This window comes from Drosophila busckii, chromosome 3L, assembly GCF_011750605.1.
Source record: "Drosophila busckii strain San Diego stock center, stock number 13000-0081.31 chromosome 3L, ASM1175060v1, whole genome shotgun sequence".
NCBI lineage: Eukaryota > Metazoa > Arthropoda > Insecta > Diptera > Drosophilidae > Drosophila > Drosophila busckii.
The window spans coordinates 2,420,348-2,446,854 of NC_046606.1; the positions used below are offsets into that span (position 1 = coordinate 2,420,348).

Below are 26,507 nucleotides of genomic sequence, written 5' to 3' on the forward strand. Positions count from 1 at the left end.
TACGAATAGTAAGATGTAAATAGTGCAAACATATTAAGTAATTGCTTTATACACTCATTTACATTCTTGCACTTTGCAGAACAGTAGTATAAAAGACGTCTGGCAGCAGAGCGTAAATGGGGGCTGAAATGTTATCGGTTAGCGGTCTCTGTTAGTCTCACTACACATAACGGTACGTGCGGGTGTGTTTTTGCTATCGCGCGCGTAGGCGTTCGTTCGCTCGCAGTCGATTCATAGAATATAATCTACAGTTAGTTCGAGCCTGTCAGTTGGCGCCTGGGACGCAAGAAGCTTAAAAAAGACAACAATTGCTGCAGCTCCAACAGTTGTGCGTGTGATATCAAAGTGCGTTTGTGTGCGTAAAGACATTCGTTAAATTTTGTTGACCAAAAAGGTCAATCGCAAAAAATGCCGCATTTGCATCCTGAGTGTGAAGAGTGTTTGAGAAATAAACAAAACAAATGCTAAAATACAAAAGGGCAAGGCAAAGTTTTGTTGTTGTTGAACAACAGACATTTGGTTTGCTTACAAAAGCAGGAGGCTCGTGTACGCGTTCTCTGTCACTCTCTCTCTCACACGCGGCTAACTCTCGTTGCTTTTTCGATTTTCCTTTTTACCTCTTCCGTGTGCGTGTGCGAGTGCGAGCTTTTGTTGTTGTTGTTGTTGTTATTGCTCTGCGGCTGCTGTTTCTGTTCCTGTTTCATTTCGCTACATTTCTTTTTTTACTATTTTATTTACACTTTTTGGCATGTGAGCTGCGAGGGAGTTCGAAAGGGACGCGCGACTTAACTCACACCTGTCGCTAAGTAATATTTCGTTTCGGCAGTCGCCGCTGGCAATTTTTATTTTATTTGTGCCCTGCAGTTGCTCTGGCGACAACAACAACAACAAATAGCAAAAGCAACAACAACAACAAAAAGAAGAGTGACAACAGTCGTTTTGCCTGCATTAGTTCAAATTCCCTTTTACGATTTCAGACAGCACGTAAACTTGTGCAAACAGAACACTTAACTTTGTAAAAATGTGTGTTTGCATGTAGAGAGAGAGGAGCCGGCAAAAGATGCACAAACATCAAAAGTAAAAGTTTTGGCTTCAAGAGAGCATGGAACACAAACTGGCGACATTTAAATTGTCGCCACTTGCTGCACCACGCGACACGCTTCCTCGCCCCATAAACTGCGAGACATTCAATGCTGCCCCTGGAGCTGGAGCTGGAGGTGAGTGCGTGCTTATGCTTGGCGTTATATGAAGTCTATTAGCGTGGCCGTGTTGTGTTTCCCTTGGAAAATTAACTAAGCAGCTGCTAATGAGTCTGGCGGGGTCGTCAAAATAAATACATTAAAAAAAAAACAATAGCGCTAAGCCAGCGGCTGCTACTTAAGGGTGCGCAGCATTAACATATTAATGTTTGTTTAATTTTAAATCAATCTGAAACATATGCAAGTGGTTAGGGGCATGCAGGCAGTTCTATTTGTATAAAATATATAAATTTCTCACTACTCAGTGCTAATGGCGATAAGAACTAGGAACTGGCTGAACCATACTTTTTATTCTTAAGGCTTATCATGTTACTAATGTTAGGCGTTGTAAAGTTTATCAACCACTCACTTCCGTTTGGGGCGGGGGCTCAAAGATATCAACACTTTTCAACAGGAAATGCCATTAGCACAACAAAATTTATTATTTCTACGGCAAACTTGTATCCTTTTATTTAAAGACACGCACACAAACCTTGTGGCAAAGAATTTATTAAAAAGTTTGCTTGATGTGCATAAATTTAAATATTTTCTTGAAGGCGGAATCTCTCTTCTATTAAATTGACATGCTTGCAATCATAATAAGGAAGCCAGAATGAAAACAAAGGACTAGCTCGTCAGGTAGACCACATAATATGCAAATTACTGTGCAGCTCTGGCCCCAATGTACACTTGCTGCCCCACTGACTGCAGTTGTCGGCGCGCTCTCTTTCTCTCTCTCTCTCTCGGTCTCTCTTTCGCTACTTCTCTTTACCTTTAGACACATGTGCGTGCGTGCAAAATCTGCGAGAAGAATAATGACGAAAAAATAATATTAACAAAGGCTCCCCAAGGCATAGAACAGAGTGAGAGATTGGGTGAACATTTACACACACAGACGCACACACACACTCACATACACATGCATATGTAGACAACATGCGGGAGGCGTTTTGTCACCCTAGAACCCTCGGGACAGACGCAGTGCGGCGACCAGAAGTGTTTGCCTGCCCCGTATTGCCTTTGCTTAATGAAATTGCGTGTGTGTGCGTGTGTGTGTGTGTGTGTGTGTGTGAGTAGTGTAGGCCCCTGAGGCTCCGAGCCAAGTAATTTGTGTCACGTTTTAATTTTTCACGCCACAGAGGGCGCCACGACATGTACTTAAATGCTCGCATATGGAGCAAAAGCTCACGCTGTGATTATGACAATTAAGATTGTGTTAAACTCTTTGTCTATTTTTTTGCTGTCTCTTACTAATTCCAAGAGCAAGCGAGTTTTTGTTACTACTATTTGGTTTGTAATTGTTTGCGGTTTGAATGTAATTACACTACGCTTGTTTTTAGATCGTAGTTGAGCTTAAATAAATGCGCGCTGCAGATTAGAGAGGCTTAAATACAATTTATGCAATTTAAGGGACAACAAGGAATAGATAAAGCTTTATGTTTTAAGCAATTGCTGCATGCTAGATTATTATTAAGTAATAATTATATTAAGTAATTAATTCGACTAAGTAATTTAATCATTTTTATAGTTGTTTTTTAGTGTTGCCAATAAAAATATTAATAACAAGTTAGCGCGGCCAACTTGACGTGTTTGTATCCATGTGTGGCAGCAACTTGTAAGCCAAGTTAGCTTAAGTTTAGCAACGCCAAAACATCTTGCAACGTCTGCCACATAGTTTGTTTGCTTAGCTTTTCAAAAAAAGAAAGAAAAACACCCACAATTGCGCAAGAAAAAGATGACAAAATATGTCAAAGCTTGACTGGGGAGCCGTTCGAAATGCTTTTTACGATGGCACATGCTCAAAATCGTTAGTGCCAGAGAATTGTCTGTCCCGCCGTCAGCTGCCAGCTGCCAGCTGGGGAAAGTCCTTAAGAGAAACGACTCTAAGATAGCTATTCGCATAGCAATTTCAGACAAAAGTGACCGCTGCAGGCAAAGCAGACTCGGCTTGGCTTTTCTTGAATAGTTTTCGTTGTTTTTGTTGCACTGTGCTGTGTGTATTTTGTTTATGCAAAGGTAAATTGTGCTTTCAATGGGGTTTTTATGTGCTTACGTGTGGGCGAGCGAGCAAAAGAGTTTAAAGCACATGCGAAACTTTCTAGAGAAGCCTCCTATATGAAACTTTTTCAGCAAAGTTTATTGCAAAACGAGCACCCGCCCATATACATATATTATTCAGTTTCACGTTTAGCTGATAATATCGTTAGCAATTTCATTTGGAAACTCACTTAAAAACTTAAGTATTTAAATGCATTTAAATTTAGTGCGCTTTAGATTCAAGCAACAGATATACGAAGTCTTGCGCAGTCGGTAGCGCCCAATGTGGCATATTTCTAACGTTTAGCACTCTTTTTAATATGCACAGCATTCGATTGGCAAAGCAAATTGAATAATCTAACTTTCACTTAACGGCTAAAGCAGTTTGCCTGCCTTTGCCGCCTGCCCCGGGGCCCGGCAAATGGTTTTCCGGCTCAGTGCCTGCGGACTGGCTGCGCTGCCGCTGCCGAGCCTAGCAAGCACGCAAGTCATTTTCATTTTGATGGACTCCAATAGCAATAGCATACGCATGGCCATGGATGACAGCGCGTCCAGGACACAAACATCAACAAGGCGACAGCAGCGACGAGCAGGAAAAAGGGCTTCACTCAATTTGACAAACATGACACAGAAAGCCCCGGAGCTGACTTGCAATTTGGTTCAGCACACACACACACACAGTTGAGTGAAGTGGAGTGTAGTCCATGTCTATGGATAGTTTGATGGGTTGGGCAGGGGGTCACTTTGTTACTGCGTTGGCAATTAAATTTTTAAAATGTCATTTCGAAAGCAATTTCGAGCGCCTCAAATGCGGCCAAGCAGCAGTTGCAAGGACATGCGAAGAAGAACAAGAAGAAGTCAAGTCAAGAAAATAAACGTAAATTGAATTTGTTGTGAGCCAAAAATCTGCGACGCCGTCTGCGAGGCAAACTGCAAAATAAACTTTACGCTGTGTCCTTGCTGTGTGGCGCCTAGTTGGCTACTTTTTCTTTTACAATCTATTGGCAACTCGTGTGGCAAGCAAAGAGAGAGAGAGAAAGAAAGTTACTTTTTACTGCGCCTTTGTTTTGCTTGCATCCTTCGCATGCCGTTGAATCATTCGAGAGTTAGAAGCTCCTGCTGCTGCTGTTCCGTTTGGCCAACTGTCAAGTGGGCTGTCCAGTCAGCCAGCCAGCCAGCGGACTGGCCAAGACACTTGAACTCGTTTCAGTCCACACAGACAGCAACATTTTTTTGCCTGCACTGCAATTTCTCACATAGTTTACTCACTTTGGCGCACTTGCAATGTTTTGCTTTTGCTTTTTGCTAATTTAATTGCCAATTTTGACAATTTTTCACTCTCTCGCTCGCATGAACTTTGCACATGCTCAACATATAGCAAATTCAACTTTGCTGGGTTGCCAACATGACTGTAAAACGATTTATATATATAGCAGCGCCTGTATAATCTGTATAATTACAATGGCCAGCAGCTTGCAACTTCCGTTTTTTGTAGTACAAGTATATTTATGTATATTGCCTGCTCTGGATATGCTGCATGACTAAAAACAACAACAATAGCAATAGCAATAGCAATAGCAATAACAATGCAAATAAAATACGTTGTCGAGCCTAAAACATAACTCATGATAATTTCAACTATATATGTATATATATTTATCAAAGAAAACAAGACGAACTACTGCTCACACACACATGCATATTTTATATATTGATAGTTCTATATATATGTATTTCTTGATAGGCATTATGCATATTTTATACAGCTGTAGATATTTTTTTTTTATCAGTCCAAAGCGCTTTGTTTGACTTTTGGCTTGTCGATTTGGTTTTTTGTGTGCGCTGTGCATAAAAATTGAATTTATTTATTTTTGTTAATTTCTTTTTACATATTTAGTGTGAACTTTTTAAAGCGCAAATCTGCAACGCGTACGAAATTCTATAAAATGTCTCCAATTAAAATGCAAATCAAGCAAAATGATTCATGTCATATAGCATTAAATTTAAAATGCAACAGATTTGTTTGCTTGCCCAGTAGCAACAAATCCAATCCAATCCAATCAAATCAAATCAACGCTAAACTGAACACAACAATAAAATGCGTTAAACGCTTTATTAAACGGCAGTTATTAAACTAACATTTAGCTGGGGGCGCCAAGGCTATAAACAGCCTTTGGCAAATAGTCATAGTCGTAGATAACAATCCCATTAATAGAGCAAGGCAAATATAGCAAACCCATGAGTCAGACACACAAAGAAAAGAATGCAACAAATTTGGGTTTTGGCAGTTCTGCTCAAAATATTCATTTAAACTTATCAAGCTTAACAACTTGAGCAAAAGCCCAACCCAATAGATAGTCCTAGGTGTGTTTATCATACTGAAAGCAACAGTTGCCCTAATTATGAGTTACGGCCTAACTTACAATACACTTTAACATTCGTTTCAAGAATTCAAATTGGACAGACAGACAAACAAAGTACAATCGACCTAGTTTGTCTTGCTGGTTTAGAACTTCTAGTTCTAACTAGTCAAAGTGTATTTTATAGTCGGCTACGCTTTACTTTTGTTTGTTTGTCTGGCATGTGTGCTTTGTTGATTACAAAATGTGTCCTTTCTGTTCTCAAGCATAAACTACAGTGGGTAGTTCTTTTTATTATTGTAGCTGCTATTAAAATACATAACTCTTTAATATCGTTAGTGGAATTTCCATTATATGCGATAGTGCGACTCGTCATCATTAGTCTAATTGATCAATGGGCGTAGCGCTCTAAGCCCAACCCCAAGCACAATGATAAGCAATTTGCCCAAAACGAAAACTAATTTGTGCCCATCTGTTTTCTAGACAGTTTTCTTTGTTGGCCCTTTGGTCTTTGATTTGGCCATTCGACTACATAACTCTTTTATTAAAGCCACATCTCAAATTGATTAAGTTAAGGTTGAAGCTACTATTGATGTATTAAATTTGTAGCATAGTGTATTGAAAATGCGCAGCTTATTTGATAAGATAATTTAATAATATATCGTAATTGTGAGGGCAAGCAAATGTAAACAAAGATAAATTTTAAATAAATACAAAGTTTTCAATTCAATTGGAACTCGAATAGTAATTGCTTAATTCATGCCGCACACGTGCGCAGCCAAAGACGTTGCGGCTAATCCATTAAGTTTGAAATATGTTGGGCACAAATGGAGGCCTGGATACGGACTTGGGACACTTGCAATAAGTTTCCTACAGCGGAGGAGTCTAAAAAGCTTACACAAATCATGTAAAGAGCTTGGCAAGTAGCGAAGTGAATCCACTTTTGGTTGCCACACACATACACAGGCACACATGGACATATGTGCGCTTGTGTGTGAATCATGTGCCCCATAGCGCCCTCGCAGTCGCAGTGGCGGTCGCAGTCTTACGCAATTGTTGATTCCACGCACACACAGAGAGGGAGAGGGAAAGGGCGAACATGCACCCCTCTAAGCTATGGAAGTGCACCCTCCAAGGCTTGTGGAGCCTTTGATTATGTTGTGGTGGCGCCAGCAAACTAAATTGAATACAACAGCCAGCAATCGCTTTAAATTCAGCATTTATTTTCTATTCTATAGCAATTTAAAGTTGCTGTATTTGTATTTTGTATTTCAAACTGTGTTGTAGTTTCTTTGAAAACCGAAGCCATGCGCTGCTTGCTTTGCTTTTACTACTTTTATTTGCCATTTAATAAACGCTGCGCTCAGCTCTGCTCTGCTGTTGCATAGAAATTTTAGAACGCTATTGCAAATATTTCATTTCCACTCTGCTTGCTGCTTGTGACTCCTTCACTTTGTCATCAGGCGCGCCACCCACTTATGGCATTTTACGAGCGAGCTAGAGAGAGAGAGAGAGGGAGTGCGAGCGAGCTTGACTATGCCACACCCACAATTGTTAGCTTTTACTTAGCATTTTATTTATTTACACACTTTTGTCTTTTGGCATCTCTTTGCCAGCTGCCTGAAATTGTCATGTAAATGGTTCAAGTTTGCTGTTGAACAAGGACCTCTCTGACATCCTGGCTATAAATTTCCATTCAAGACGACAGACAGTTTGCCTTTGCACTCATATTTTTTGTTTAAACAAAACGTAATCATACTAAATGTAATTGCAAAATGGCGCTTTAATTGCCACACACACACACACACACACACACATTGCAGCTTATGTCTGTGTGTGTGTGTTTATCTGCATGTTGCATCAACGTATGCAAATTGTGCGGCGCCCAAAATTTTTGTGCATGCGAATGTTGAAAATGGCCATTGAACTTTCGTATCAGCAGTTGCTGCTTCTTCTTCTTTTTTTGCTTTACATGCGAACAAGCAGACGCCCACTTATAAATTACTGATAAAAGCAGAAACAGAAGAAAGTAGCAATAGCAATAGTTCCAAAAAGGTAAACAGCAAACAAAACTTTTGAACAAGGATTTAATGCAAAGCCAAGCAGCGGAATTTTTATATAGCACAGCTAATTTATAAACAAAAGTTTTAAGCCCTTCTATATGCTTTTGTACTTGATTTTTCTTTTTAATTATACGTCTAACAATTTCAAGCTCTATATGCAGCACTTTACAACTTCCGTTAGTTAGCTTAACAACAATTTTACACGAATTACTTTTGGCCAAACGAGTCTATTAAAAATGAAAACGCAGCTGTTTTGTTGTTTCAGATAAACAAAGTTGCACACATGTCAGGCGAATTGCTTACAGGTGCTATCTAATCCTATATCTATTAATTTGATGGAAGAGTTTCGGTTTGTGTTTTTCCATGTAAGGTTACTTTTTAAAAGTAAACAATTCGCTATGTACTTGACTGATAAGCAAACAACTTTTTAATTATAATTGACAATTAAATGTACTTGAGCGATAAATCAAATTGACAACATCAATCTTAAAGGCTTAAATTTTTTTATTTACAGCTGCGACTTGTCTGCAAATGCTGCAAATTGTGCGCAATATAAATTAGTCTAAGGTAAGTGTAATTTCATTTATTATTAGTTTTTTTTTTTTTTTATTTAGTAAATTACTTACAATCTATCTAATTAAAGATAATAGTATCAGTCGAACCAAATTTATTATTAGTAAATTAATTTATTTTGCTACACTTGCAGCTACACAACACTAACACGCCCCGCCCACATTTGCCGCCCACTAGCGTTGAACAATCCAAGCCAAGAAAGAGAAAAAAACAATAATAAATCAAACGAATGAATGCAAAATACGAAAGTCGCGTAACAAGACCAACACGTAAAAAACAACAGCAACAACAACACTACACCACAACAACAACAACAAGAACAACGACACACCAACAATAGCAAAATGTTGCTGCCACAGGCAAAGGCAAACAACAAACCAACTTTGAGCGGCGTGAGCAACAAAATGGCGCTGGGCAAATCCATTAAAATGTACCTGACCATATTCATAGCCACAACCTGCATCTATATGCTGCTCTATCAGTATCACATGTCCCGACAACCACTCGCCGTCAACGAAGTCGTCAAGGTGAGTTTGCAGCTGTATCTGTCAGATACTCTGATAGCTAGATACATGTTTAGATAATTAGCTAAATAGTCGACACGCTATTGATAAGCCTAGACATATGTATGCACCAATTTTGAAATTGTTTATGGCCGCAGTTTGCTTATGATTAGCTAATTAAAATTGCTAACTAGACTAATTTAAATATGTCTTAATTTTTATTTGAACATTTAAGTAGCCATAGAAATCTCTTAATGCATATCTCTATGTCTTTCTTCTTCTTGTTCTTGTTCTTGCTTGTGATTATATATTGGAAATCATTTAGCATACGGAAAAATCATCATTCTCATCGTCCACGTCATTTATCGCCTCATATTTGTGGCTGTCCCTAACGAATGGTAGCAGCAATTCGAATACAACGACAACAACAACAACAACCACATCAACACCAGCGAGTGCATTGGGTCAGGGACAGAAACAGAATCACACATACTCATCACCATCATCATCATCGTCGTCGTCCTCTTCCAACTCGTCGTTACTCTCCACGGTTTCATTAGCTGACGACAGTTCTTCATTAACATTATCGGCGGCAACAGACAACGGCAACGCCAACGGCAACAATAAGTCCAATACATCAACAACAATAGCGGCGGCTACAACAACTACAACAACAACAACAACAGCAATGCCTTTGGTTACTCAAACAAAAGCCAAAGCAGCAACAGCAGCAGCAGCAGTGCATGACCACGCCCACAATGCACTGGTGGCAACATATAAAATGCCAACAACATTCGTTGCCGTCTCCAATCCCGTAAATATATATACCATACATATCTATAACAAATTGTTCACACAACAACAACAATTCATATGAAGTATTCAATAGTTAATTGATGACTAAGCTTAGCAATAGTTAGAGCTGTGCAGTTGCAACTTTAAATATATGAGAGTTATTTATTTTTAGACGCAATAAAGTTCATATTTGTTTTGTTAATTCACACAGTTAGTATTTTAAAATATTAGAGCGCATTCTATTAGCAATGATTTATCAAAACTCTTTAAGAAATGTATTGTTAATTGTTTTATCATTCTAACTATAGGCAATATAACATTAATAACTTAACAGACAAATTTGCTACAATTTCTTTTGCGGAAATGCGTCAAAGAAATTCAACTAAGATTTCCTAACTCTAATTAGTAGCTGTTATTTTAAAGTTTACATTTTTTTTCTTATCTGCAAATTGTTATTGCACTTTAGTTAACGCTTGCTTTTGTGTTTTTAGCTAAAACATTTAAACTCACGCAAATTTGGCAAAACTACTTTAGAACTATAAACGTGCATTTAATGTCGAACCATTTGTAGTTGTCAACAATTCATTTGATTGATGATATTGTTTGCTGAGCTTACTGACTAACCAAATTAGCCACAATGCACCAGAATTTCCATCAACTACGCATTGTTGTCATAATTTCGAGTATCAATAGCACACATACACACATGCACATGCACACACACACACACACACACACATACATTTGTAGTTGGCAGCACTTTGTGTGCTTGTTAGCTTTGCATTTGACTTTGTAAACGATATTTTGGCTTTTGAGCTGCATTTCGACCACAAATTGCATTATTATTTATTTAATGCAAATTGCAAATCTGTTTGCTGATATGCCCGCTAGCTTTGTGGGTTAATCAGTTGCCGCTAACTAGTCTACTATATCTATATAGCTATCAAGCTCTCAGTTATTTAGCCGCACCGCCTACGAATTATAAATAATATGCATACAAAGCTGAAAAAAAAAAAAGCAAAATGCGGCTCATTCAAAACATTTGCATTGAGCCTAATTTGAAAATTGCTTGCAACAACAACGCAACAGAAAATAAAAACCCAACTGCCATTGAATAGCAAACAAAACTAGGGGCTGCTCCACTTCTGGGCAATCAGCATGGTGGGGGTGGGGGCGGGGTACGCATGCATTCAATTGAAAAGATTCGCGCATTTGTGCATTTCTCTTAGTTAGCAGCTGTGTAGATTTCTCTACAGTCAATGTCAAAGGCACTTTGAGCTTAAGCCATGAAAGGCGCAAAATTAAAAGCTAACTTATATTAAGTATACGCAATATATGGCTTGAGTGCTGCAGCTGTAATTGCGAATTGTTAACTTGGCTTTGCTTTACACATGGCTGCATTTATTTATTTAAATATTTGCGCTGTTTGTTTTGTGCATAAAGCTGCATGCGAATGCATAACAATAAGCAAATTGTATGTCTCTGTGTGTGTGTGTGTGTGTGTGTGTGTGTGTGTGTGTAGCAGTCGACTATTCAAGTGGTTAACTGGTGCGGCTCTATGGATTAATTTGCATAATTGCTCATAAAACGTCGCCCACTAGCCGCGTTACGCATGTAAAAACAGCTCAACAGGATATTGTGAATAGACACGTCAGCAATAATATCAACAACAACAACAACAACAACTATAACTATAATTACAACTACAACATGTGCGTTAATATTTACGCTCTCAATTTTTCGCTTGGCAGCCGCCGCTGTACATTATAACGCCCACTTATCGACGACCCGAGCAACTGGCGGAGCTAACGCGCCTCGGCTATACGCTGAAGCATGTGCCCAACCTGCTCTGGCTGGTCATCGAGGATGCCAATCATACCAATCGACTGGTCGCTCAGACGCTCAATCGCATCGGCGTGCCCTACGAGTATCTAGTGGGTAAGTTGACATCCATTGACATTCACTACACGCTACGCTATATTTAAATGCTTAAATGTCATTTGCAGCGCCCATGCCGGAGCAGTACAAGAAGACGAAACGCGCCAAGCCGCGCGGCGTGTCGAATCGCAATCGTGGCCTGGACTATCTGCGCGCCAATGCCACCGAGGGTGTGCTCTACTTTGCCGACGATGATAATACCTACGATATTAACATATTCGAACAGGTGCGTTGGCTTAGCGTTGGCTTAGCCTATTCAATTTTATGCATGCAAGTTAATCTTGCGCTTTTGCTTGGCAGATGCGCTACACCAAGAAGGTGTCCATGTGGCCAGTGGGCTTGGTCACCAAGACGGGCGTCAGCAGTCCCATTATACGCAATGGCAAGCTGGATGGCTACTACGATGGCTGGCTGGGCGGTCGCAAGTATCCGGTGGACATGGCGGGCTTTGCGGTGAGCGTCAAGTTTCTGCACACGCGTCCCAATGCCACGATGCCCTTCAAGCCGGGCTATGAGGAGGATGGCTTTCTACGCAGCCTGGCACCGCTGCAGAATACTGAAATCGAGCTTTTAGCTGATGAGTGCCGTGATGTAAGTCGCTTGGCTTACACTCCCCTTAAGCCTTTCTAATTAAATACTCTCTTTTGTTTAGATACTCACCTGGCATACGCAGACGAAGAAGAATCCGGCAGCACAGGTGCTGAACAAGCGCTATGTGAACACGAATCTGGAGTTTATCGACAAGCTGCTGGTGCGTCCGTAGAGCAGCCTAGTTAGCCATAGCCATAGCTAGTTATTATATATAAATATATATATATATATGTATACATAGGTATATTGCATACTGCAAGTTTTACTTCATCGGTATGTTTTGTATCAGCGAGTGAGCCTCACAAAGTGTCCGTGACTTTAAACAGTTTATTGTACAGGTACAATTTTGGTTTTAAGTCCACTCTAAAATATGTTAGTTTTGTAAATTGAAACAACTGCACAGCACATTGATCTAAGCATTTAAGTTTAGGCTCTAAGCGCACAACTTTATACGATTACGATGCTTTCAACAGAATGTTTGACCCCAGACAGAGCCAGACAGCATAAGACATTTAACATATATAGTTATGATATAACGTCCTGTAACGATTTTGTAAATATTTGCAATGCCTGATTTTAAATTGTAGCATTAACTTTTGATAATACGTACGTTATAACTTAAGTGCATTACTTTAAAAAAGACAAACTAAAGATTATGTTTAATATATTTGTTTAACGTTTTGTTCTATGCGTTCGCCAAACCCAACCCATGGTTTCTGTTCCTAAAATACAAATACACACATAGAGCGTTTAATTGACGTTACTTTTGGCATAATCCCACACAGTTATTTCGTCATTTATGTTAGTAAAGCATTTTTTTGGGCGTTAGTTCAAGGCGAAAGCAAAGCGCTTTTCGCTTTTCCTATAATGTGGGCCGCAAGCATTTCGTAAAATTCACACTGACGTACATTACAGGGCCAACAGAAACAGAAACAGAAACAAAACCAGAGCAAGAACAAGAACAATAACGACAGCTCGAACTCGAACTCACAGGGCAATAGATAAGTGGAAACGAACGGGGGCAGGCATGTCGATGATTTGATGGTCACATGGGCCGGGCTGGGCAGGGCAGGCCCCTGGGACAACGTGGAATCGCGTGCCAATTGATATTGTTGGTAATGTTAATGGTAATGGCAATTGAACGTGCAGTGTACTGCAAAAGTAAATAATATATATAAATTCTACTTGCATTCAATTACACAAAGTGGCAAATAAGCTAAAGAAAACTACAATACATAACAAATATGAATTACTCAAAGCTATTCCCAACAGCAACTATAACTAGTTTGCGTATTTTTCAAATTAACTACTGTTGACACTTATTTGCATAAATCTCTTCTTTTTTTCGATTATAAGATATAAGACTTTGGCAAACGGTATTAACCAATACAGAAACTTTCTACAATTTATACAATTATGTACATAATACCTTATAAGTATTTATAAACGCAACTATGAAAGATATTAGTTAGGTACTTACCAAATCTTTAAATATTAAATATCTTTAATAGCGAATCAAGCCACAATGGCAACGGTTTGATTCGCTGATATTAACTAATCTCAAGGGTAAATCTTCGTGAATTGTTATGCAAATACCAAATTAAATACTAATACGTATACAAAATATTCTTATAAAATTCTTTAATGAAAATCCATCAAAAATATTCTCGACTATTCCAACTACACAACTTACATTTCTATGAATATGGTTAAACTATTCTCAAAGCAGACAAGCAATTTAAATAATCTAAATTGTCGTGAAACAAGCACAAGGAACTTCAATCATTTTTTGTGCAAAAAATACAATTAATAAAATTGATACTATTTAAAGAAAGATCCATTGACTTTATTACCGAAATTCTTTCAGCGATTAAGTATACGCCCTGGCGTCAGGGCGAATGATTATTAGTTGCCTGTGAACTTACTGAAAACACCCAAGAGGAAAACAACAAATATTTCAATTCATAAGTACATTTATTTAAGGATGTTTTGTGTGTGTATAAAGTGCAGCTAAATTCGTTTTTTCGTTTTAATCATGTTGGTTATTTGGAGTCGTCTAGTGGCTCCACAGTGGCAACCTTCTGCAGTCGCGCTTAATTGTAAAGAGAGAGGCTTTAGTAGCATTATTTCCAAGCAGATTTTGCTGAAAATTGTTTTTGGCTTATGATACTCGCAATATTTTACGTGTATTTACCATCGCTGTTTGTTTGAAGTTTAGAATTTCATGTATCTTTTTCAAATACCGCCATGGAACAATATTTTCGAGCAGATTTTTGAGACAGCAATAGTCGAGAGAGTGCATCAAATGATTCTTTGCAACTATAAAGCATACAATGCATTGCACTAATTACTAACTAAGGCTATCAAATTGAGTAGTTGGATTTGATTTAGATGAAAGATTAAAAATGTGCAACATATGATAATTATATTTAAAGCTAAACTCAGTTTCCAAGTTGTTTAAGACTTTAACTATAAGCACATACAACATTAATGAGCATATTTCGAATTAAGTTTTAGCGTTAACCGATTAGACTTACTTGACTTTTATATGAAGATTTAGACGTTGAGTTGAGCTTAAGGAGAGAGTAGTATTGGTCATTCGCCAAGAAAGTCGATTTATATCATAGATCAAGAGACAACATGACAAGCTAACAAGCTGCAACCTTAAACTAAAAAATTTACTAATATTTTTTAATACTGCAGGCTGCAGCTATGTTCCTAGTATCCTTTTTTTTCTTTGTTTTTTGGTTTGTTTGCTTTTAACTCTGGGCTACTCAGCTGATCTCTGTGTATCTACTGCGTGGTACTAAAAAGATAACTCAACATCGATGGCTGCACGTGAAAGCTTATAGTTGCCTCTTCCCACTTGGTATGAATCAAACGCTGCAACGGAGTGTTCAGCATTGACTCCTCCTTGGCGACCGCATCGTTGCCAGCGCCACTAGCAGCACCGCTGGCACCAGCACCTGCGCCAGACGCAGCGGCTGGCTCCTCCTTGGCCTGCTTGCCACCACCAGCGCCACCGGACAGCGAGGTACTGGTACTCTCCGGTGAGATCGGTTGTCGCTCCAACATGACCAATGCCTGCTCATTATACGTGCGATTGTCAATGGTCATCAGTATCTGATGCCCCGAACAGCTATAGTAGTTCACATCAAAGCGCGACTCGGCGTGATAGTTGCGCAACAAATCGGGATTCCTATTAAAGATGACGCCATAGTGCCCAGTGCAGCTGGTTATCCAAATGGGATAGTTGGGCGTCTTCAGCCGCGACCCAGGCTGACGCGATTGATTCACAGCTGCCTGCAAATAACTCAGTCTATGGTTGCTCTACCAGCGCTACAACTACAAGCTACTAGCTACTTACGCTGGCGGACTCGATGTCCCAGAGCAGCAGACCAATCATGCAACGCTTCAGCACACCATACTGCGGCACGGCCTGTAAGCAAAGGTAAGCTCAGTTTGCAATTGAATTCAAATTACTCTGCTGAGTCCGCACATAGCTGTTCTCATCGCCCACATTGATGACGCCATTGTGTATGTAGGGCGTGGCACGTCCCGTCAACAGCAGTGTGACTATCATTAGCGAGCCCTCCTCGTGATTACTCATGGTCAGCGGCGAAGACTTTGTGCAGTCCAAGTCCGTGCGCACTCTAATAATAAATCAATGTATGTATATAGAAGAGTTGCTACAACTTATACAAGTATAAGAGCTAGCCGTGATCTTACTTTCCCATTGTGCGTGTGAGTACGGCGCTGTAAAGAAAGAGCAGCGTGCCCGGCGTTTCCTCCTCTGTAAACTTTTTAAAACGGAATTATGCTCATTATGTTAAACTAGGGTACAACTTAACTTTTGATCATAGCGCATAGCTATGTAAAAAACCAATTGAATCGCTTGATTTCTTACATATTTGAAATTTCGTTTCATAAAATGTTCCAGCTCCTCGTTGGGCGACAATGTGAAGACATAAAGCTAACAAAAATAGTGAGCGTAGAATAAGGAAAAACCAAAAATCAATTGATCAATTTATTATGCAATTACCTTTTCAGTAACCGTGTCGTGAAAGTAGCTGGCACTGTGATCCACAAACACCTCATCCTCCGACGGCAGCACCATAGTCACCTTGCCCTTGTCCGAAATGATGCGCAGTATCTCCAGCAAGGCGTGAAAAAGTGCATCGCGCTGCATCTCCGCCGTGGCGAACAGTGGACTAAAAACACACACACACACAGCATTAAATTTGGAGCAGCTTACAGCGGCAGCAAAGTTACACACTCGATCATGGTAGTGGAGCGGCTGGTCTTGCGGGCAAACAGTAAGTACTTTAGAATAAATCCTTGGACAACGGACAGCATGCCACGCGTGGCATTGCGTGGGGAGCGCAGACCGTAGGCCATCTCCTCCTTGGGTGGTGCTCCATAAACGAATGCGGTCTGCAGCCACTCGGCACGCATGGGTATGGCCGCTGTGCTAAAGACTAGCTTGCGCAGCTCCTAAAGAATGTAATCATGACCTGCTTGATGAGCAGCTGTTGGCCTAATGGGCTTTAACTAATTACCGTTGCCAGCTCCGTGGTGATGGGCGCACCGCCCTGCATGAGAAATTCCTTGTTCATTGCTAAATGGTTTCCTAATGGTCGTTCAGCTAATTTCCTATTTCCGCTCGAGACCTTTGCTTCGTTACGCGACTTGTCTGCAAATGCTTAAATCCAGCCCGGGTTTCGGGCCTAAGGCTACTTTTATATACAAATATGTGCCTGACTACAGCCCTAACAGACCCTAACAGCCCGCCAGGCATTTCAGAGGCGTTTCACACTTCAGCGTTGATTTTTAATTTCATATTTAGCTTGAGCAACAACAAAAACGCGACACTGACAATGGGCAGCATTAGCTAAAATATGCTGCAAATATATATGGTGTTTCAATAAACAATTACAAGCTGTGTTTTAAGATGTGCAAATTCTTCAAAACTATGCAAAGCATATCTGCCAAAAAAGTATGCTACAAAATGTTTGCTTAAGCAAAATAGTTCAAAATTTGAATAATTATTGTTCTTTTTGATAATTTGCAGCTATATGCATATAGTTTGTGCCACTGTAGCTTAGCTTAGGCTTACAGGACTTCGCTTCGCTTGTCTGTCAGTCAACGAAAGTAACTTTAAATGAAATTGAATTGAATTTAGTTCTGTGTGCAGCACACGAAACTCGATATGCATATACAACACAAGCATATACTACATTGCATATATTTAAACAAGTAGATGAGCAGTGAAAGTGTTATAAATGGTGGTGTATATATATTTGGAACGGTGGGCGTGAACTCATCATTTGCTCATATATCGTGCTCACAGTGCTGTTGGCTCAGTTCGACTCTGCCACAAAACGGAAATATGTTGTTGTTGACGCCCATTTATGACTAGCTAATGCATGTGTAAACTTGTTTAAATTTAGATTTACTTTCAGCCCATTATGGTGGTTTCAAACTGCATTTAAGAAAATATATACATACACACGTGTGTGCTTAGCCTTCAACTGCTGTTGGCTATTTGCGAGCATCCACTGTATATATATGCATATATATAGGAGTTATGCATATTGATGTGTTGTGTTTTTGGCAACTAAGTGGCAGTGAAAGTTGTCAAAACTGGTTAGCATTTAACAAATTTGAGTGAAGCGACCTTGGTCGTGTGTAACATGCATACAATTTAATTAAAACATGTCCATTTCTTTCCAGATAGTTTAATAGCTTTTTTACACAAGTTGCCGACGGCACACATATTTAACAGACAAGTCTTTAAATGCAGTTGTCAAATCCAAAACAGCTTAAATTAAATTTCCTATAGCTTTATTTTATCACACACATTTAACGGACTGACTGGAATTTAAAAACGATTGCTCTTTGCGCTTAAAAACAAATTAAAGCTATAAAGAATTTATGTATCAAAGAAGAAAATGCATTTGACTAACGACTAGTTCATGGGTTCTATGCCCTGCTGAAGCATATCGCGCATTAGTGTGCGCGCCGATGCTGGTGCACGTCCCAATAAATACAAGACATTAAAGTACATGTCGATCAGACGCAGCTTGAACGCATCTCTCCACAGACAATACTCAAAACGCACACGTCGCCAGCTCCAGCGCAACATGTTCAAAGGCGATCGGCCGTCATGCTTGTACATACAACGCTGTGCATAGCGTGCCATAATCTTCGGTCTGTCCACCACATCGCCATGAGTGTTACTAATGGCTCGCACAGTATTCAGATTGCGTCTGAAATAGTAAAACTAAAATGTTGCTGGTTCAACTATTATAGGTTGCTTGCACTCACACTACAAAGAGCATACTGCGTGGCATTTCCTTCAATGTGCTCATAATGGAATCAAAATTGTCTTTGGCCACTTGTTGTATCTGATCGATATCCTCCTGAGTAAGCTTGCTAACAATGCGTCCGGCACGTTGACGTAAGGGCTGTTGAAAGAGCACCTCCGCAAATCTCATGTAGTCGACCACATTCATTTTCTTGGCGGCCGCTTCCATTTTGGGCTCATCACGCAGCACGGCCGCTTCCCAAAATTCACATAGAGGTCCGCGTACATGATCTGGCAGTTCCTCATACAGACCATGATCTAAAATTATAATCTCAGCCTTGCCATCCTTCGCACTCTTACGTACAAATACTAAAATAGTAAAAGGTTTATAATATGCATGAATTATCTCTTGTTAAACTGATTACCCACTGTTGCCGGGATGTGGATCCGCATGAACAAAGCCTGTCGAAAAGATTTGCTCAGAGAACAATTTGAAAAGCTTTACATCAACGTCATGCAGGCTGAGGTTTTGCTTTTTCATTTCTTCCAAGTCACTGATCTTGCAGCCGTCCATCCACTCAAGCGTAAGCACGCGCTAAAGATTTGTTTAGTCAAAAATATTTTAAAATTTGTATAGGCATTACTCACAGTCTTGGTATGAGCCCAATGAACCTTGGGTACGTATATATAGGGGAATTTTTCCAAATCTTTGGCGCAACGCTCAGCATTTTGTCCTTCATGTATAAAGTCTAGTTCGTGCACTAAGTTCTTACGCAGGTCAGTCAAAATCCAACCAAAGTTGTAGTCCTTAAAGATAAACTCAATAATGTCATGTAGAAATATTATGGTTCCCAGATCGCTGATGAATCGCTTCTGCAAATCACTGTATTGCACCTTTACGGCAACCTGTTCGCCGCTTTGTAGCTTTGCCTTGAACACTTGTGCCAAGCTAGCAGCTGCTACAGGCTTGTAATCAAACTCCATATAGATATCTTCAGGTAGCTGACCAAAATCCTTTTGAAACACTTTTTGTATGTCAGCCTTTGACGTTGGTAGACATTCGTCCTGCAGCTTGGTCAATGTGCTGGTATATTCAATGGGCAGTATGTGATTAATTGCTGCAAATCCCTGGCCTATTTTTATATAAAGTCCACCATTTAGCAAACACGTTTCCAGTAGACGATCTGCGCTTTTCTGGTGCACCGCTTTCAAGTTCTTTGCATAGTCCGTATCATTTTCTCCAACCCTCATGTAGTCCATTGCTATTAATGATGCCGTTTTCAAGGAACGCATAAATCGCACGCCAGCACCGCAGTAGGTAAACTCATTTTCAATGCCATCGTAGGCAATAGCTCCAGCTCCAGCTAGTACAAGACCCACCCGTACCAACGGAAATTTTCTGCTTCGACTCGTCAGCTTTGACTGTCCAAATCGCTTGCTATGAAATTCCCTTTTGCATAACTGTTGCTGGACATTGTCAAAAAACTGTCGCACGCCCTTCTACAGAAGAACACATTAATTTTATACGTTTGTGAAACAACTTCATTCTTTTCACTTACGGGATAAGCAGTCCGCAACATTTTTCCAACTTGTTGTTATCATTTGCGAACAGCTGTTTCGCAGAGATGCGCAACCTGTTCATTGCAGTGACACGAACAGTGACTATCCATGCAGTAATCACAATGTTGAGCGAGGCCTTTGAAACAATAATTTAATTTAGAGGTAAATCCAATTTACATATAAACTAATACGATATGTTTTGACATTCGTAAACAGTATGTAATAGGTGTTAGAATATTTGTTTTTTTTTAGCAACCTGGCAGCATTGCAAAATGCGTATCGATAACTAACTAAATATGTAGAGTTGTCTGCGAATCAATCATTATTGCTTATATTACAAAAAAAAAGTCTCATTTAGTTATTGATTAATAAAGCGTACGAGTTTTTACAATTTATTTGCTTATATATAATTATATCTGATGTCTAACATTAGATGCTGACCGCAACAGCTGTTTACTTTGATTTCTGTACAAAAGGCGTCAACTCTAGCATTCTGTATACGAACGCCGCTTTGTTTGTTTCGCCGACACCGACAATTTCAAGTTCTTTTTATAGCGTGCAACTTAAACAAATACGCATTGTTTACCTTAGCGTAAGATAAAAGAAAAAAGCCGTTCGTCGAGATAGCTCGACCATTTCTTAGCCATAATGTCCGGCACTATATTAGAAAACCTGAGCGGACGAAAACTGTCCATATTGGTCAGTTGTTTGCTGCTTTGTCAAGTTGCTTGCTTTCTCGTAGGAGGCCTATATGCACCTCTGCCGTCTGGCCTCCAGACAGCATTGGGCATTAGATGCCGCGACACTCCAGGACGCCAAAACGACACAAATTATTTTCTATACTCTCGTGGTAAAGGCTCTTGCAACCAGGTCCAGGATAATGAAATAGAACAAGATCCGCTGAAGATGGCCAATCAACTAGTGTACGTATTCCAAATGCCCTTGCCGCGCGACAATCGTGTGCTGGACTACACGCGCTGGCAGCAGAATCTAATTGGAGTGCTGCAGGTGGATATTGCCTATGACTCATCTACGGAGCTACGTGAGCCACCCAAGGAGCTGCAGCTAACTATAGATACACGGCTGGCCTATCGCAATAAGAAAGATGCTGACAGCGACTGGAAGCTATATGCGCATAGTATCGAGCAACGCTACCTAGACTGTCATGCAGCCCATGTGGGTCTTCAAGAGACGCTATACCATTGCGATATGATACCACTATTTGAGCTTGGTGCACTGCATCATAGTTTCTATCTCCTCAACTTGCGTTTTCCTGTGGATACGCCCAAGCAGTTGAATCTACAATTTGGACACATGCACGATATTCAACTGACAGCCATTCATCAGAACGGCGGCTTCACCAAGGTCTGGCTGCTACTAAAGACCTTGCTCTGTCCCTTTTTGGTGGGCATTATGTTATGGTTCTGGCGTCGTGTACATATTCTACAACGCAAACCCGCTCTGCTGGAGTACATGCTACTCTATTTAGGCGGCGCTCTTACTTTCCAGAACCTGCCACTCGAGTATTTGTCGCTAAGCATGGAGATGCCATATATGTTGCTGCTGGGCGATGTGCGCCAGGGCATCTTTTATGCTATGCTGCTCTCCTTCTGGCTGGTATTTGCCGGCGAGCATATGCTAATACAGGATTCGCCCAACAAATCTACCATTCGCTCACGTTACTGGAAGCACCTCTCGGCTGTAGTAGTTGGCTGCATCTCTCTATTTGTATTCGATATATGTGAACGCGGAGTGCAGCTGCGTAATCCATTCTATTCCATCTGGGCCACACCAGTCGGCGCCAAAGTAGCCATGAGCTTCATTGTGCTTGCAGGTGTCTCGGGAGCCATCTACTTTCTCTTTCTCTGCTTCATGGTCTGGAAAGTCTTCAAGGATATTGGTGATAAGCGCACCTCGCTGCCATCAATGTCTCAGGCACGACGTCTACACTATGAGGGTGAGTGTTAAGCAAGATCATAGCAACATTTGCTAAGTCTTTATTGTAAGCTGTCTATACAATTTGTTGTGTGTGTTTAAAAAAAAGTCGAGAAATTTTACTATAAAAATGGCGGAGGGTGATGCGGAAGCTAGCGTAGATACGCCGCCGTATGCTGTATTCTACTGCGTTATAGGTGCCGTCTCAGCGATTGTGTTTACCACTCTGGGCGCTGCATATGGCACAGCCAAGTCTGGCGTGGGCATAGCTTCCATGTCTCAGAAGCATCCGGAGCTCATTATGAAAGCCATTATTCCAGTTGTCATGGCTGGCATCATTGCAATCTACGGCCTGGTTGTTGCCGTGCTGCTGGCGGGCTCACTTACTAAATTCTACAAAAGCTACCATGGATTTCTCAATCTGAGCGCTGGACTAGCTGTGGGTCTTTCGGGCTTGGCAGCAGGCATAACCATTGGCGTTGTGGGCGATGCTGGCGTGCGTGCTGCTGCTGAACAATCAAGACTATTTGTTGGCATTATACTGATTTTGATTTTTGCCGAAGTGCTGGCACTTTATGGGCTCATTGTGGCTATCTATCTGTATACCAAGTAAAAACAGTTGATTGAGAGTTTATCTTGTTTATTTTTGGATCATTTATAGGGGTTTACATAGTATGTGCTTATCATATTGTCTTGTTAATTGAATGTTTATATTTTAGGTCTTATCTACCGCTTTAAATTTCTTATGCTGGCCACGCTCCTTTGCGCTGGATTAACCGTTGCCGGCTTTTTTATGCGCCAAATGAACGAGGAGCAATGGAAATGGAATAATGTGGAACTGCAGCTAACATCCGCTTTACATACGGGTGTCTACGGCACGTGGAACGTTTACATCATAGCGCTGCTCATCTTGTATGCGCCCAGCCATAAGCAATGGCCCACGATGCGTCACAGCGACGAGACAACGCAGTCCAATGAAAATATTGTGGCATCTGCTGCCAGCGAGGAAATCGAGTTCAGTCATCTGCCCTCTGATTCGAACCCCAGTGAGATATCCTCGTTGACATCTTTCACGCGCAAGGTGGCATTTGATTAAGATTAAACAGGAGGTTTTAACTAGATTATAAACATTAACATGAAGAGTTGTGTGGCCCGCAAAGGGAACTTTCTCAAAGCGTTTGCGCTATAGTATTATCGAAACATGTCTTGCCTAGTTTTTTTTATATTTATAACTTATCAGCATTATATAAATGTATTTTTGGTAGATTTAGATTTCTCACTGCATGCTCTAAGTAGCTCCAAGTCCATACGCCAAGTCTATGTTCTCCCCTCATATTTGTAGTGAATTTGTGTACTTATTTATGCCTCGGCAGTATTATTCACAAATACAAGCATTTTAACTTTTGTAATTAGCTTGTAAGCGTCATCTTCGTCTCCAAACTTTTGTAACTGACAACGTAGAGCAATTTCTCATTTCAGTAGCAATGCAACGAATAAAAAGCAATATTCAATTGACAAGCAATTGGAAGAATTATTTATAGGGGAATGATTTGACCACTCAGCTACCAGATAATACGCTGTGGTGTGCTATAGTTTTGCCAATAAAACTCCTTAGTAAAGTATATGTAGAAGGTAGCGACATTAAGCAGCAGATGTACGCCCAGCTCCAGCCACTCTGCAAAGCCTTTGCGTGCAGGACGTGTGTGCAGGCGGAAGAGCACATAGGGCACCAGAAAATAACGCAGTTCAAGCAGACGTTGAAAGCAAAGAACCAGCACCAACGCCAACGGATACATTAACTTAAAGCTGTCGCTCATGTGACGCAGACCGGAATAGATGATAGTAATCGCCAGCAGATATACCGGCACCATTGCGTACCGGAACCACCAGAAGCGGCCATACAGCCGTCTCCATATATAGAAGGTATAATGACGATTGTCGGCCAACAAATATGGATGAATCATAGTGTTAAGATGCACAACAGCAAAAATTATCGCAGCAGCCAATATCGCGAGTAAGAAGTGACGTCGCAATAGAGCCACAGCCGTACGGAACTGCCGCAGCGTATTGGAAATCCCAAAGACAGCCGCAAAGACAGCAAAGTAAAATAGCTGAGGCAGATGTACTTCTGCCTCATGTGCGTTTTTATCGCCTACGACGATGGAGCCATTGATGTAAATGAAACCAATGAATGGCAATATAATGGAAGCATAGAAACAGCATTTGGCTAAAATGCTTAAAAAACACGAGCAGACCAAACGCGGACTGCTGATGAGCAGCAGCCAAAGCTGTGGGAAGAAGCGTTATCAGGACTATAAGCCTCGTAAGTTTCATAAGTATACGCACCTCACGGCCAAAGATACGTATGTTCTTCTTTGAAGAAGTACGGGTACGGGTTTTGGCGCATTTTATAGTCAGTGTATCCAGCACTGTAATGCCGGTGCACATGCACACCCAGACAATGTTTGTTTGACGCATCAGCACGCTGGCTGCAGCAAAAACAGATGCCGGCAGATGCGCCTCTTGCTGCCAGTAATTGTAGAATAAGAGCACCATAGTAAGCGACAATGTGTCCGTGTAGTACAGATGACTAAAGAAATACAAAGGCGGAAGCACCGACAATGTTATAGCTTCATGTGCCGCATAAGCATTCCCACCCACGCCAGCCAGAGTTCGCCGGCGTATTTTATAGAGCAGTAAGATGTTGATGCCAGCGCCGGCTAAACTAAGCAGTCGCAGTCCAGTCACATTGCACCAGTTGAAGGGATGTAGCACTAACGCTATGAAGTACAAACCGGGAAAGGTAGTGATCTTGGAGTCCCACTGTAATTTTGTTTATTATACAAACTGTTGCCGTTACCATGACAATAGACCGCCCATTGGCACTCACCACATCAAAATTCTTGTTACAAAATGCCAGGCCCTGTGGTATGTGGAACTCCTCGTCAACAATGTAATCTGAAGTGCTGTTAACACGCAGGAAGAGCGGTAATGAGTATAACACGAAGCCAATAGGCAGTGCATATTTCCAGGAGCCGTGCATCCTTAAGTTCCCATTGATTTCCAGGTGCTTGTTATTTATTTATGGATACGTTGCCGGTTTGCAGTCACTGTCATCCACGCTTTGTATGCATTTAATAAAGAAGACAGTGTGCGTTTTTTTTAACAGCTGAATACAAAAAACACAATTTAAAAGTAACTTTTATTCGGCAATTAAATAATTATTTAACAGAACGCATATATTCATAAACGAATCGTGAAATAATTAAATTCATGTTACGTATTGCTGGCCAATAAAGATGCTCCAAGTTATCCATATTCGTATGCCAAACATCTGGATAAGTGTGTGGCACAATATGCAGAACTGGCACACCTGGAACAAAATTTAAAAAAAAAGCTCTCTAAAATACATACTACACTATATATACAATAATAATACGCACCCGATTCTATAAATGGATCAATATCATCTTCAAAATCTGAATAATAATCAGTTATTTTGTAAAAGAGAGTATGGCACTCGGTCAGCTGTCCCGATCTTTTGAGATCCTCTTCAATATCAGCCAATTGCTCATGAAAATGATTAGTATTTTCATAGTGGCTAATATAAATATGTTCAGGAGCACCAATTAAATTTAAATTGACAACCAAGTTCTATAATTATAAAACTATTGTGAATATATGAAAGCAGTAGAAGCCTACTCACCTTACAATTCTTTCTAGTATAGAAGCTTCCTGAGTAAGAAAGCGCCGTGAGCCGTATAATGGCACAAAGCCATCATTGATCCCTTCCAATGTATCGTGTCCATCAAAAAACACCAGCTAAAGATACAAAAGCTTTAATTGTTGTATTGCCTATCTGCTTAGTGCCACCTACCACCAGTCCCATATCAATGCGTTTTGAAAATGTTTCTCGTAAATATTTGCCTAAAGTCTTGGCCATATTAAGTAGAATGGCACAAGACACTGCTGCATCGGTCGCACCTACGTAATCGTCGACTTCTTCCATATACTTGGAGTCGTAATGACAGCTCAGCAATAAGAATTCCTTTGCATTGGGATTAATAATACCCATAACATTAGTTATGGGAAACTTCTCGAATACCTCTTCACTTTTGGTTTGGAATCCCAGACTCTTCAGTTCCCGCTCAAGAAACGTCTTAACTTGATAATGTCCAATGCTGCCAGGGCTGCGTATCTTCAGCAACTCATCCAAAACTGCATCATAATGATTCTCGTCGCTATAAAATATCACTTGCTCCTCCTTGCGAAACCAGCCTCTAATAGCCCAAAGGACAATACATACAAACAATATTATCCAAACAAATCGCGGTGTGATTTTCAGTCGCCCAAACATCTTATACATAGCTTGACAAGAAATCGTCAAATGGTTGTGTGACAAATTAATTAGTTGTAGTTCATATATACTGGGAACTATGTTCGCCGATCATAGTTGCCAAGCTTTCAACTGTTTCAGCTTACAGAGTAGTTTAGTCAAATTTCTAAGCCTTTTGCGAATAACTGTGTTTTAAATTGAAAACATTTAAAAATTGACTGCAATACAATTTGAATTTTAACATGCATTGATTTCTGTTAACTTACAGCAT

At 40.4% G+C, this 26,507-nt stretch overlaps 7 protein-coding genes and 1 long non-coding RNA gene across 13 annotated transcripts; 4 read left to right on the forward strand and 4 right to left on the reverse strand.

Moving 5' to 3' along the window:
• The first annotated feature begins 168 nt into the window (after positions 1 to 168).
• On the forward strand, positions 169 to 8,604 carry LOC108600615. Of its 3 annotated transcripts, none has more exons than XR_001915193.1 (4): positions 169 to 355; positions 978 to 1,217; positions 8,213 to 8,265; positions 8,405 to 8,604. It is a non-coding gene; the product is annotated as an uncharacterized LOC108600615 (long non-coding RNA). The 3 variants fall into 3 exon arrangements; XR_001915192.1 differs by having other exon boundaries at positions 169 to 345; XR_001915194.1 differs by having other exon boundaries at positions 169 to 328.
• Position 8,605: 1 nt separating this feature from the next.
• LOC108600614 (galactosylgalactosylxylosylprotein 3-beta-glucuronosyltransferase P) lies at positions 8,606 to 13,898 on the forward strand. 2 transcript variants are annotated; one of them, XM_017988292.1, is made up of 5 exons: positions 8,606 to 8,798; positions 11,321 to 11,507; positions 11,576 to 11,733; positions 11,808 to 12,098; positions 12,160 to 13,898. In XM_017988292.1, the coding sequence occupies exons 1-5, from the start codon at positions 8,616 to 8,618 to the stop codon at positions 12,268 to 12,270; spliced, it is 930 nt and encodes a 309-aa protein (XP_017843781.1). In that variant the 5' UTR covers positions 8,606 to 8,615; the 3' UTR covers positions 12,271 to 13,898. The 2 variants fall into 2 exon arrangements, with proteins under 2 accessions (XP_017843781.1, XP_017843782.1); XM_017988293.1 differs by lacking the exon at positions 8,606 to 8,798 and adding an exon at positions 9,498 to 9,588.
• A 177-nt stretch (positions 13,899 to 14,075) lies between these two features.
• On the reverse strand, positions 14,076 to 16,769 carry LOC108600613 (inactive ubiquitin carboxyl-terminal hydrolase MINDY-4B). The gene is made up of 8 exons (XM_017988291.1): positions 16,658 to 16,769; positions 16,375 to 16,592; positions 16,141 to 16,309; positions 16,006 to 16,071; positions 15,828 to 15,898; positions 15,598 to 15,751; positions 15,466 to 15,537; positions 14,076 to 15,401 (listed from the first exon to the last, which is right to left on the reverse strand). The coding sequence occupies exons 1-8, from the start codon at positions 16,712 to 16,714 to the stop codon at positions 14,892 to 14,894; spliced, it is 1,317 nt and encodes a 438-aa protein (XP_017843780.1). The 5' UTR covers positions 16,715 to 16,769; the 3' UTR covers positions 14,076 to 14,891.
• A 1,075-nt stretch (positions 16,770 to 17,844) lies between these two features.
• On the reverse strand, positions 17,845 to 20,158 carry LOC108598605 (uncharacterized aarF domain-containing protein kinase 5). Of its 2 annotated transcripts, XM_017985303.1 has the most exons (5): positions 19,965 to 20,153; positions 19,054 to 19,905; positions 18,835 to 19,000; positions 18,426 to 18,774; positions 17,845 to 18,367 (listed from the first exon to the last, which is right to left on the reverse strand). In XM_017985303.1, the coding sequence occupies exons 1-5, from the start codon at positions 19,983 to 19,985 to the stop codon at positions 18,067 to 18,069; spliced, it is 1,689 nt and encodes a 562-aa protein (XP_017840792.1). In that variant the 5' UTR covers positions 19,986 to 20,153; the 3' UTR covers positions 17,845 to 18,066. The 2 variants fall into 2 exon arrangements, with proteins under 2 accessions (XP_017840792.1, XP_017840793.1); XM_017985304.1 differs by lacking the exon at positions 17,845 to 18,367 and having other exon boundaries at positions 18,669 to 18,774; positions 18,831 to 19,000; positions 19,965 to 20,158.
• A 318-nt stretch (positions 20,159 to 20,476) lies between these two features.
• Positions 20,477 to 23,022, forward strand: LOC108600739 (protein wntless). The gene is made up of 2 exons (XM_017988484.1): positions 20,477 to 21,922; positions 22,620 to 23,022. Exons 1-2 carry the CDS (start codon positions 20,614 to 20,616, stop codon positions 22,994 to 22,996), a joined length of 1,686 nt encoding a protein of 561 aa, XP_017843973.1. The 5' UTR covers positions 20,477 to 20,613; the 3' UTR covers positions 22,997 to 23,022.
• Positions 21,954 to 22,707, forward strand: LOC108600741 (V-type proton ATPase 16 kDa proteolipid subunit-like). The gene has a single exon (XM_017988486.1). It carries the CDS (start codon positions 22,031 to 22,033, stop codon positions 22,511 to 22,513), a length of 483 nt encoding a protein of 160 aa, XP_017843975.1. The 5' UTR covers positions 21,954 to 22,030; the 3' UTR covers positions 22,514 to 22,707.
• Positions 23,023 to 23,445: 423 nt separating the features above from the next.
• Positions 23,446 to 25,001, reverse strand: LOC108600740 (putative Dol-P-Glc:Glc(2)Man(9)GlcNAc(2)-PP-Dol alpha-1,2-glucosyltransferase). Its single transcript, XM_017988485.1, has 3 exons — positions 24,791 to 25,001; positions 24,247 to 24,723; positions 23,446 to 24,188 (listed from the first exon to the last, which is right to left on the reverse strand). Exons 1-3 carry the CDS (start codon positions 24,941 to 24,943, stop codon positions 23,463 to 23,465), a joined length of 1,356 nt encoding a protein of 451 aa, XP_017843974.1. The 5' UTR covers positions 24,944 to 25,001; the 3' UTR covers positions 23,446 to 23,462.
• A 111-nt stretch (positions 25,002 to 25,112) lies between these two features.
• On the reverse strand, positions 25,113 to 26,360 carry LOC108599279 (glutaminyl-peptide cyclotransferase-like protein). Of its 2 annotated transcripts, none has more exons than XM_017986076.1 (4): positions 25,778 to 26,360; positions 25,612 to 25,722; positions 25,344 to 25,554; positions 25,113 to 25,273 (listed from the first exon to the last, which is right to left on the reverse strand). In XM_017986076.1, the coding sequence occupies exons 1-4, from the start codon at positions 26,264 to 26,266 to the stop codon at positions 25,122 to 25,124; spliced, it is 963 nt and encodes a 320-aa protein (XP_017841565.1). In that variant the 5' UTR covers positions 26,267 to 26,360; the 3' UTR covers positions 25,113 to 25,121. The 2 variants fall into 2 exon arrangements, with proteins under 2 accessions (XP_017841565.1, XP_017841566.1); XM_017986077.1 differs by having other exon boundaries at positions 25,344 to 25,501; positions 25,607 to 25,722.
• Positions 26,361 to 26,507: the final 147 nt, after the last annotated feature.

Bases quoted from the DNA above. Each gene is read 5' to 3' on its own strand.
- LOC108600614 (XM_017988292.1), top strand. From the start codon at position 8,616: ATGTTGCTGCCACAGGCAAAGGCAAACAACAAACCAACTTTGAGCGGC. The intron at 11,508-11,575 runs GTAAGTTGACAT...TGTCATTTGCAG, and splicing joins GCCCTACGAGTATCTAGTGG to CGCCCATGCCGGAGCAGTAC. The intron at 11,734-11,807 runs GTGCGTTGGCTT...TTTGCTTGGCAG, and splicing joins ATATTAACATATTCGAACAG to ATGCGCTACACCAAGAAGGT.
- LOC108600613 (XM_017988291.1), bottom strand. From the start codon at position 16,714: ATGAACAAGGAATTTCTCATGCAGGGCGGTGCGCCCATCACCACGGAG. The intron at 16,310-16,374 runs GTGTGTAACTTT...GTGTGTTTTTAG, and splicing joins CGCTCCACTACCATGATCGA to TCCACTGTTCGCCACGGCGG. The intron at 15,752-15,827 runs GTAAGATCACGG...ATTTATTATTAG, and splicing joins CTCACACGCACAATGGGAAA to AGTGCGCACGGACTTGGACT.
- LOC108598605 (XM_017985303.1), bottom strand. From the start codon at position 19,985: ATGTTGCGGACTGCTTATCCC. The intron at 19,906-19,964 runs GTAAGTGAAAAG...GTTCTTCTGTAG, and splicing joins TGTTGCGGACTGCTTATCCC to AAGGGCGTGCGACAGTTTTT. The intron at 18,775-18,834 runs GTGGGTAATCAG...TTACTATTTTAG, and splicing joins GGATCCACATCCCGGCAACA to TATTTGTACGTAAGAGTGCG.
- LOC108600739 (XM_017988484.1), top strand. From the start codon at position 20,614: ATGTCCGGCACTATATTAGAAAACCTGAGCGGACGAAAACTGTCCATA. The intron at 21,923-22,619 runs GTGAGTGTTAAG...TTTATATTTTAG, and splicing joins ACGACGTCTACACTATGAGG to GTCTTATCTACCGCTTTAAA.
- LOC108600741 (XM_017988486.1), top strand. From the start codon at position 22,031: ATGGCGGAGGGTGATGCGGAAGCTAGCGTAGATACGCCGCCGTATGCT.
- LOC108600740 (XM_017988485.1), bottom strand. From the start codon at position 24,943: ATGCACGGCTCCTGGAAATATGCACTGCCTATTGGCTTCGTGTTATAC. The intron at 24,724-24,790 runs GTGAGTGCCAAT...ACAAAATTACAG, and splicing joins GTAACAAGAATTTTGATGTG to TGGGACTCCAAGATCACTAC. The intron at 24,189-24,246 runs GTGCGTATACTT...TTCTTCCCACAG, and splicing joins TACGTATCTTTGGCCGTGAG to CTTTGGCTGCTGCTCATCAG.
- LOC108599279 (XM_017986076.1), bottom strand. From the start codon at position 26,266: ATGTATAAGATGTTTGGGCGACTGAAAATCACACCGCGATTTGTTTGG. The intron at 25,723-25,777 runs GTAGGTGGCACT...TTGTATCTTTAG, and splicing joins GCATTGATATGGGACTGGTG to CTGGTGTTTTTTGATGGACA. The intron at 25,274-25,343 runs GTGCGTATTATT...ATTTTGTTCCAG, and splicing joins TGATCCATTTATAGAATCGG to GTGTGCCAGTTCTGCATATT.